Source organism: Cololabis saira, chromosome 14 (assembly GCF_033807715.1).
Source record: "Cololabis saira isolate AMF1-May2022 chromosome 14, fColSai1.1, whole genome shotgun sequence".
In the NCBI taxonomy this organism is placed as follows: domain Eukaryota; kingdom Metazoa; phylum Chordata; class Actinopteri; order Beloniformes; family Belonidae; genus Cololabis; species Cololabis saira.
Window position 1 is genome coordinate 12,917,001 of NC_084600.1, and position 11,220 is coordinate 12,928,220.

At 38.9% G+C, this 11,220-nt stretch overlaps 1 protein-coding gene across 1 annotated transcript; it reads right to left on the reverse strand.

The window, feature by feature from the left end:
• Window positions 1-193: 193 nt before the first annotated feature.
• On the reverse strand, window positions 194-6,817 carry nsrp1 (nuclear speckle splicing regulatory protein 1). The gene is made up of 7 exons (XM_061739759.1): window positions 6,755-6,817; window positions 4,390-4,480; window positions 4,211-4,267; window positions 3,994-4,122; window positions 3,612-3,819; window positions 1,832-1,934; window positions 194-1,738 (listed from the first exon to the last, which is right to left on the reverse strand). Exons 1-7 carry the CDS (start codon window positions 6,772-6,774, stop codon window positions 907-909), a joined length of 1,440 nt encoding a protein of 479 aa, XP_061595743.1. The 5' UTR covers window positions 6,775-6,817; the 3' UTR covers window positions 194-906.
• Window positions 6,818-11,220: the final 4,403 nt, after the last annotated feature.

The window sequence follows — 11,220 nt, forward strand, 5'->3', positions numbered from 1 at the left end:
TTTTTTGTGCGCACGCCATTTTCAGCTTTTGAGCGCACGTACACTTTTAGTATGAATCCTACGCACTCTTTTATAAATGAGGCCCCTGATCCTGAAGTCTATGCCTCCGATTGTGAGATGATGTGTGGAAAAAGTTAGAAAGAAACCGCATTCTTGCATATGTTTGAACATTTAACTGAAGACGACAAAACAAAACAATGAAATTATTTTAATGAAGTCATTATTGACCGCATCAGAGACACAAAAGTGAACAAAGACAGTTACTTTTTCACAAATCACCCCAAAACTCATTCAACAACAAAGGTATTTCGTTTTATTTACACTTTCCCCTGCATGTGACGACACAAGAGCTTAAACTCAGATGTTTACACATCAGCATCCTTATAAGAATCAAACCTTGAACTACTTCTGTCCTGGTGGACCGTGAGCACACCCTGCCTCCTCATCCTGTCCACCGTGGTGCATAGTGGAGTGAGTATTACAAGTTATGGCTAATAAATAAAATAGCTCACAGCACGGCGGCTGATGATCAAGTCTGCCAGAAAGCTGCACAAATCTAATCTGTGTACTAAATCCGTCAGTGTGATTATTAAACAAACACTTCCTCTTGGGGAGGGATGTTTACTCACGTCTACAGTGTAAACCCTGGACTAGTCATTTCCACAGTGCTTTGGGAAGTCGGATGAAACTTAATATGTGTTCTCCAGTTTTAAGACAGTAGATCTTCAGCATGGAAGGTGGTAGCAGGAGAATCATTAGAAGAGGGGTGACAGTTGAAGTTGGTTTTTCTGCTCTTTAAAGGATTTTTTTTTTTTTTTTTTTTTTGAAAACTCCAGCATATTAATCTTATTTGAAAGAAAGTTTGAGTTTAAGTCAGAGATAATTTTGACATGCATTCAACAGTCCTCAGTCGTCCTCCTTCTCTATGTAGCTCTTGGAGGCCGAGCGGGCCATTTGTCTGGCCATGTACCTCTCCCGAGCCGAGCTCACAGTCTGATCGTTGTAGCGCTTCGCAAACTTGCTTGCCTTTTCCTCTTTTTCCTCTTTTTCCTCACCCTCTTTTTGCAGTGTATCTTCTTTGTCCTTTGGGCCCTCCCTGACTGCTTTGTCCTTTTCAGGAGCCATTTCCTCTTTCTTCAGTTCCCTCTCTCTCTCAGGTTCTTTCCTTGCATTCTTCTCTTCCTCTTGATATTTTTCCTCCCATTCATTTTCATGATTCTTCCTCTTCTCTCTTTCACCATTTTTATCCCGTTCCCTTTCTTTGGGGCTCCTGTCCCTCTTGCTATGCCTGTCTTCCCTCACTCTATCCCCCCTCTCTCTGCTGTGGTCATCGTCTCTACCTCTATCTCTGTCCCTGTCTCTCTCTTTCTTTCTATCCTTGTCACTTCGTCTGTCTCCGTGTCTGTCTTCCCTGTCTCTTTCTCTTTCCCTGTGTCTGTCTCTGTCTCTGTCTCTCTCTCTCCCTTGGTCTCTATGGCTCTTCTTATGTCTGTCTCTCTCTCTCTCCCTTTCCTTCTCCTTCTCCTTCTCCTCTCCACTCCCCGACGAAGGCGACCTCTGTCTGTATTGGCGTTTCGAGTGTGTGGCCCCTCCACTAGACTTGTTAAAAGCACACTTCCTCTCCCGGTCCCCCTCACTGTCACTGCCGGAATCTAGGACGTTCTCACTCTCATGCAGCATCGCTGAGGAAGCAGGGGAGGTCCTCTCTGAGTCTTTTGAAAGATTTGAGGTTTGACTTCTGTGGAAAAAAAGAAAGAAATTAGATCAAAGATTAAGAGCAGCTTTGAAAGAGAAGCTGCGCACACATGCTGAATAATGGGATGTGACTGACTTCTCTGCGGTGCGATCTGGTATTGCTTCTTCTCCAACAGTTTGATTCAACAGATGACGATAGAAGCCAGTCAAGTCTTTCTGTTTCCTCACATCCAAAGCAGCTGAGCAAAAAGAAAAAAAAAAAGGGAAATACATCAAGTATTTGAAAATATACTAGCCGTTGGCTGAGCCGACTCTCAATTAAACATATTAGAAATACATGTAATGGTTTATATTACCGTATTTTCCACACCATAAGGCGCACGAAATACGGTAAGATACCATACTATAGTGGCTGAGGTTGAGTTACGTATCTACCTGATGGAGCTGCGCTACAGAAAATGCTGCAAAATGTTACAGAAAATGCAAAAAAGAACAAAAAAAAAAAAAAAAAAACAAGAAGTACCGTAGGTAGGGGTGTAACGATACACTAATCTCACGATACGGTACGATACACGATATTGAGGTCACGATAACGATACGATACGATATTATAGCAGTATTTTTTTAACAACCTTGAATGAGGAACATATGACTGGAAAAAATTGTCTTTTATTTGAAAGACACAAAATACAAAACAATACTGTGCATTTGCCCTATTGTAGTTTGTAATGCTTTGTAACTGTTTAAGTTTTAAAGAGAAAGCCAGGCCAACCATTTTCCACAAACTGAACTAAAAGGTTTCTCCATCCAGGTTTGCATTATGCATCTTCAGTTTCATACAAGTAAAAATATTTTGCCACAAACTGAATAGTTTCTCTCATGTATGATTTCACTTTTTTCTTTTCCAGAAATTTAACAACTAAAATTAAATAAATAAATAAAAGTAAATAAATACATACAATTTTACGTCATAAAAAAGATTGATTCATGCTCACCTTATAAGTGTAAGAGGAGATTTATTTTTGTTAAGGAGGTTATTTTGGTAATTCAGGGTTCATTATTTTATAAATATATTCTTTATATTCTGATGTAAATCAGGGACTATAATGACACTAGTCAGTTTATCTGTAGTGATTAGTCTGTTTTAGATTGGGCGGAGTGATACGCCACAATACGGCACTAGGTGCTGTGTTGATGTTCTAAAATCCTACACTGTTGAGCGGACATTAAAGTACACTCGAACTCGGAAGAAGTTCCCCCCGTGTTTATCCTACTAAAAAGGTTTAATTTACTAAGGTAAGGCTTAACTCTACATCAGCCTTAAATAAGCAAAGGTTCAGAGCTCAAAATGGGACTGCAAAACGGTACTACTTTCTTCTGAGCGGAGTAAGATTTTGGTCCGCGGGTTGAGTCGCGGTCGGCACGCGCTGTCGGATGCGCGTTTCTAGTCAACACAATGGATTAATATTAATAACCCAATATCGCAATACAGTTTGTCACCTCCACAACGTGACGTTTTTGTATCGCAAAATTTCGTGGCACGATATATTGTTACACCCCTAACCGTAAGTCAAACTTACGGTACAAAATAAAAACCAACTTTCTGAAAACTTCGTTCACTCCTAAAAGAAACACGGAGGGGAACTTTTCCAGTTCATTCCTCATCCTCGAATCCCTCGAAAACTATTGTCTTGAACGTCTTTGACGATTCCTGATGGTTTTAACGCCGTTACTTCGGCGACACCAACTGCAGTACCCACAATCCCCCTGACTACAGTTATCAGAAATTACCGTAATGATCAAATATAAGGCGCACTGCCGGTTTTTGAGAAAAATTAAAGGCTTTAAGGTGTGCCTTATAGTGCGGAAAAACACGGTAACTCTCCAGAGGCTAAAGAGTCATATATCAATCTTACCTTCTATCTCTGCCTGTCTTTTCTCTCTCTCTTGTTCCTCCTTCTGCTCTTCCAGTTTTTTCTTATAGGCAGAAGTAACGTAAGCATCTTTATCAGCAAACTGTTCCCCTTCTGCTTCCCGCTCCTTCTGGATCTTCCTCTCATCCCTCCGTTCTTGCTCTTTCTTTCGATCCTCTACTGCTTTCATTAAATGATGGATATATTTTGGCTAAAATAAAAAACACAGACAAAAGGAAATTATGTGCCTGAGGAAGTTTCAGTTCACACTTTATAGAGTAAAAAGACATCCCAATGCTTCAACTTAAAAATTAAACAGCAACAAAACAAAATATTTCCACCAGAGACATCTGAGCCTCCAAGTGGTCGACACAGGTGAGCTTACCCTTTTGTCAGCGCCTCCCAAAACTTTTTTGTTGCTGTCAAGTTTCTGTTTTTGCATGTCATCATACACAGCATCATAGTCATATACTGTGCTGTCCTGCTCCAAGGCCTTCTGCATCTCCAAACGAGTCTTTACATAGAGAGAATAAAACAATGGTTTAGACCAGAGAAAGAAAAAAATAAGTGTATCATCAGAGGAGATCCTTTCTTTCACTCACCTGCTTCATCATTTTCTTTTTGATAGCTTCCTTCTGCAAACTCTCCCCAACTGAAGTCTGAACAAAACAAGTCAAAATATAATCAGTATACTTAGATTTAAATTTTGTTTTTTTACTAAAACAGTAGCAGAGCATTATTTACACTGTCCTGCTTAAAACAAATATAAAAGTTAACCCACCTCATCGTCAGAGTCATCCCCAAACACGGATGTTTTCTGCAGGACGGCTGTCTTTGACGCCCCCTTCCTCTGTGACAAGATCAGCCCGTACCTTAGGACAATAAAAGGTATATGAGTTCTTTGGCGGACGAAAAAAGAAAACTGTCCAAAAATATAAATGCACAGTGTGATGCGTAAAAAACAAAAGAGATCTCACTCCTAGAACTAATGTTTGGGTATGAATCAATGTGCTATTCTGAATGTCCTCGACTACATAAGCTGACAGAAATGGCATACACCACAGAGCAAGGAAACATATATTGTAAAAGCAAAAACAGCATGATAGATATGTCATCCTGTCCCTAGGTGCATTGGCTCCTGTGTCACCAACTATAGGATTTGCAATGACAATAAGGGCCTGTCCCAATCCCCCCCCCTACCCCTACTTTTCAACCCTACCCCTAAATTTTGCGCGTTCCCGTGGGAGTAGTGATATCCCAATTCCTCTTTTCACCTAGGGGTAGTGGGGATATCGAGGGCGGGTGGTTATCAATCTGGCCCTTCAGAGCTAGGGTTTTCAGATGCTCCCTAGTTGACTGAGGGTTAGAAAAATTTCCCAGAATGCTTTTCGTCGTCATTTGCAGACTGAATCGAAAAAAAACCATGGTGGACATTTCTTATTTTTTAGTGAATAAAATCAATATTTTGAGTTAGTTTCTGGATAAAAATGCGTTTTGATTACTTTTCTAGCGAGAAATATATATTTTACTTTCATAATATTCACTCAGTGAATGTACATAATCACTCGTTTGCCCATTGTTGCGAAGTCTTTTTCAAACCTCGCCAGAATAAAGGCTGATTTATGGTTCCGCGTTACACCAACGCAGAGCCTATGGCGTAGGTTACGCGGCAACGTGCGCCGTACGCCGTAGGCTCTCCGTCGATTTAACGCAGAACCATAAATCAGCTCCCGAGCCGGCAGGCAGGCAGAAATCCCGAAATTTTCAGAGCAAATTTCTTAACAGGCGTAGCTACAACTGTTAGATTTCATCTAGTAAACCAACATTTATTTTCCTAAATGATTTATTTCAGCCAGCGGTAATTCTCCACAGAGCTGCAGGTTTCTCCCCGGGACGACGGCGCAGGTTGACCCGGCGATCACGTCTGTACTCCGGCTGCTGCTGCTCCGAGCCGGCGGCTCTTCTCATCTCCGAAAACATCAGATCAAATTTCTTAACAGGCGTTATTTGGATAAACTGAGCCCAGGTTGGGGATCTTAACGGTTACTTTTACACCTGAAAAAATATTAAAACTTAATAAAGTGGCATATTAACAGCGCTACAGCTGAAATTAAAACAGCTTTTAGCTCTTGGCTTCCTGATATGGTGTGACGTATGTGCAAACGTAACTATGCAGTCGCTTACGTACCCGAATATAAACCACGCAGTGACGTAGCAAAATTTAGGGGTGGTGCTGAAAAGTAGGGGTAGTGGGAGTATTGGGACAGGGCCCTGGGAAGATTACAAGGGCCCTAAAAATGTGTGGCTTCTTTTTTAGGGGGAGTGGTAGTGAGGGAGGGCTAGTGGTAGAAAGTAGGGGGTGTATTGGGATTGGCCCTATGAATAGAAACAAGCAGACAGTTTGACATCATCTACCAGGTCAAATCTGTGCTATAACATTATTAATGGAACTTTTTTTAATGACTCGACTCAATATATCCTGATCTTAAATGTACCTAAATTAGACCAAGAACAAATAAAAGATCACAGCACCTGGGAAAGCCCCTTTGAATGAACGGCCGAATAGAAATTCAGCACAAATATATTGAAAAACCAAGAATCATTGATTCATTCATCAATATCGTTTCACTGCTGATATTATTAAAGTGCAAAAGCAGCACACAGTGATCATAGAGCACAATGTTTTTTCACACGATTAACTAACAGTTTGGTATATGATGTGTTATATTAATGTGCCTAATTGTCATGAGACAGAAACTAAAAAGATGAATAAAGAAACATTAAACGTGTTTTGCATGAGCTGTGTTAGCTTTCCTGTCAAACACAGCGCTTTGGCTTGTATGAATAACAGACAACCATGTGGTAAATTGAAACAATTAAAAGTCTTAAGTCGATACAAAGACAAACATGTGAGCGTGTGATTATAAACTAGTTTATAGTTTATAAACATGAAGTGAAGGAGGTTTGCTACATGGCTAGGGGCAGGAGCTAACACTCGGATCACCCATTTGACCGGAGATACAGAAATAAACAGCGCCGTTACTGGGATCGCCACATCAAATGTATACAGAGATTATATGAATAAAAAGAGATCTTGATCCGCTGCTGTCCACTGTTTATCAGCTACTAGCGCGTTAGCAACTCACTGTTTTGCAGGCGCCGCCATGTTGTCGTCTGTCTGTGAACGAGGGAAGCAGATTCGACACAAAAACATCCGCAACTCACACACGCCCACGGCCAGAGAGATGGGTTGAGATGGGTTAATATAATACATCCATGGTTGGCACACGCATGCACACAGACAGTAACATGTTAATTATTTTTTTTCTATTGTATTTACCCCAATTAAAAAGTGTATATTGGGTTTACATCGTCCAACCGTAGCGGATGCGACAGTACAAAAAATGTCCATGATGTAGAAACAAGAATTTGGCATTTATTTGCAGAATAATTGACCTTACAAATAATTTCAACTTTATATACAACAACCGAGCCAACAACTAAATTGAAGATATAAGTTACACTATTGGTGCACTATTGATGCAATTTATTGTTGCTACCACTAGAGGGCGACATTGCTCCAAACTGTAACCCATGGTGCCATTGTGCCTGCAGCAAAGGTCTACTATGCAGACAGACCAGACCCAGCTTAGGTTTGGACACTTCCATTTAAATCAAAGCTCAATTAAACATTGTTGTTAGATGTAAATGTTAATACACAAGGACAGTAAATGTCTGTGAGAATAAAGGCTACAGTCATGGTCTCTTTACCGCATTAATGAAATATGTGTGAAAAAGTTGGAACTTTTGTTGACGTGATTATAGTTTAATTCATGGCACTGACATGAGAAAGTCTGGCTAAATGTTGGCTTAAAGCTTTTCAAAATATACTAGATGATGTTCAACATTAGTTTAAAATGTTGTATTTTATATACACACACATTTTCACTTCTTAGAAACCTGTAATTTGACAGCACATCAATGCTTCTCATTTTTTCCCCTCTCCCATCGTGTAAATATACAAAAAAAAAAGTCCTCTTGGTTCATATACTATGTGTGATTTGCCTCCCCTAATCCCAAAATGCATTTGAGATCATTGAAAGAATTGTTTTCTTGTAATCTTTAATCTACATGAGGCAACAGTATATTGGGTTTATGTCAGTATTTAAACGTTAAAAAATGATTAGTGAAATCAAACATAGTAGGATTTAGATTTTTGTGTTTCTGGTCCCTCTGGGTTCATTGAAAATGAGCCACTGAAGACCTTCTGACCTCAAAAATGATAAATCCTACTATGCATCACCACAATAACCACTGACAAATATTTAACACTTTTATCATATCCCTGTGACCACATTCAGAATCATGTGACAACAACATAACACGCCACATAAGGATGATGATTATAGAAATATTTTAAGAAAAAGTGGAGGTTTGTGGGGAGGAGTCAGTGACTATAAGTTTCTCTTTAACAACTGACTTCTGTGAAAAAAACAGTGTGAATTTTTTAGTCTTATCAGAGAGGTAACAGACACTGAAAATACCGTGGGGCTACTGCGTCTAGCTGAGAGCAGAGAAAGAGCTCTTTTTAATTTGCCATTTTTATTTTAATACCCTCTCTTCAAGATCTGCAGTAAACCATTTTGTTAAGTCCGATCAAACAGCACACGGCTCACCTGTGATTAAAGCTGCACTTTCGAATCCCCACTGCCTCCTCTGAATGGCTCTAAATCCAAACACCATTATCTCTGTCGTAATCTACATCTCATCTCCTCTCTGGCCTCAGTGCTAATCCCTTCGCTACAAACAAAACAACCAAAGCTGGCTGACCCATGAATGGAAGGAGTGATGACAGAGTGAATGAATTAAAGGACATATAGACTGACATAAAGATGGAAGGCGAGGTAGGTGGATACTGAGAGGGTATAAAGAAATATGCATATCACTAACTGAGAAGTACATTCCTGTTTATCATGATACAGTGATCTATGAATAGAACATGAAGTTTGCCAATAAGGAAATAGATGGGCTGATTTAAACTGCATTGGTTTAAGTTGCGATCAGAGATTTGACTCATCCTCATATCTGTGACTGGTATTTCAGTCTGATTATCAGGAGAGCAAGAAACCAGACTGTACACGGGCCGTAATAATTACTCCAGTACTGGAGCCGTGTACCTGTACATACCTGCACGCATTGGCATCTGGGCTGCATTATCTGTCCTGATGACACACATTTGAGTGTGAGGTTTGTGACAAGCTGTGGTTGCCACTATCATTGATCAGCTCCCTCCGGCAGTGAAGATAACAGTGTAGTAATGCAGGTTCAGACAGGCTGGCTGCACGTCAGGAGTCAGGAAACATAATCTGACATTTTCTCTTGGCTCGAGCTCCAACCCACTAGACTGAAGCGTATTTCTTTCCAAGGAACAGGTCACATAAATAATCTTCAGGAAGAAAACTAACAGTTGTGAAAGTAACTTGTCAAAGTTGACGCAGAAGCATCTTTGGTATTAGTATTAAATGATTTAACTGACAGTAGGCAAAAGCACCCACTGCATCTGCATCTGAGTATAGGTTACATTGTTTACAAAACAATACAAAATAAATAAATACCAAAGTTATTGACTGTGAAAGGAAAGTTTGACACATATCAGCATGTTCAGCCCTATGCATGAAAAGTCTCAAAGATGGTTATCAGTCACAACGAGTGAAATCATTATTTTGTGCCAGGGACCAGAATTCAGGACATTTTGCGATGATTTTAAACACTGGAGTGTCACTAGGTGTATGAATGCATTTGACCCAATCCCAATATCCTGCTACCTAGTGAGACTAAAAGAAAAAAACAAAAACTAACAGATGTTATGAATTTGTTTAATATTTTTATACAGAAATTGAACTGTATGTGGTGTACTCTGTGCATTTTCAATAAATGTGTCTTTTTTTGTTGCACATTTGTGTTTGTGTTCATTTTTAAATTCATTTTAGTTTGCAACCCTTTCATTTTTAGTCTCTTTGCTTTTGTTTTGAGCAACTTTGAAGATATTCTGACTCACTGTGTGTCTCTGATGCTGTTTTGAGTCATTTCCAGTCTGTTCCAGGTGATCATTAGTCTCTTTGAAATTAGTCTTAGTCATTCATAATCCATTGGTTATGAGTGCATAGGGCATGCTTGTATCAGTCAAACTTTACTTTTATAGTCATAACTTTGGTATTTATTATTTAAGTACATTTGAAGTTACTTTTGCGTTATTTTTGTTGCTGTTTTAAGTAACCTCAAGTCTCCTTGTAATTGTTTTGGGCCAGTGGTGAGTATACTATTGAAAGGCACAGCTTTATCTCTCTGAACAGCAATGACTGATCTGATGGATTCATTTTTGTCTCAACCATGATCCCCTAAACTAAAATGTGAGAGAGGACTACTCTTCTACAACTGAATTTAATCAGAATCAGCTTTATTGGCCAAGTTTGAGCATGCCCGACAAGGAATTTGACTCTGGTTATTTCACTCACTGTACCCAGATTACAAAGTAGCAAACAGTAAATAAACAAATGTGGCACTTATTAACATATATACAATTAAAAAAAGTGAAAGGTGCAGCAGAATGAGGTAGATATGATTATCAGAAGGTGCATTGTCACAGCATATGATTGTGTTATTATAATTACTGTTATTATTGCTATTGTTATTATTGCACGGTGATTGATTTCTCGGAGACTCTAATGAGTTATGAGAGTTCATCAGAGCAACAGCTTGGGGGAAGAAACTTCTCACATCTTCTCTGAGAAGCATAGCTCTAGATAGAATCTTCTCTTGAAAGGGGATTTAGTTATATTTATGTATTATTCACATCCACTTACAGAGGTGTCAAGTAACGAAGTAAAAATACTTCGTTACCTTACTTAAGTAGAAATTTTGGTCATCTATACTTCACTGGAGTAATTATTTTTCAGACGGCTTTTTACTTTTACTCCTTACATTTTCACGCAATTATCAGTACTTTTTACTCCTTACATTTTAAAAACAGCCTCGTTACTCTATTTCATTTTGGCCTTAAAAAAAACTATCCAGTTAAATTGCTCCATCCGGATAGAGTGAATTTGGTTGTGGTTGTTTCAGATGTTCTTGTCCAGTTTTGTTCTTACATCCGTTCCCTCAGATTCCTGCAACTAAACTTGGATGTACATTCCAATAAAGGTTAGGATAAATGATAACATGCCTCTGAAGTTTGACTTTTTGCACCATTACAATACTTATAGGCAACTAGTCATCATATCTCCTGCTCTCTGAAACACATGTTAATGCTCAATAGTACACATATATGCTTCTTTAATATATTTGCATTATACTAAGATGCATTCATTTTCAATGGCTTTTGTCCTTAATGGCTTTTTTCCCCCTTACATTACTTTTATTTTTATACTTTAAGTAGTTTTGAAACCAGTACTTTTATACTTTTATTTGAGTAAAACACTTGAGTTGATACTTCAACTTCTACAGGAGTATTTTTAAATTCTAGTATTATTTATACTTCTACCTGAGTAATGAATGTGAATACTTGTGACACCTCTACTCCTAAATGCTTTGTTTACCTCCAGCACTCATATGG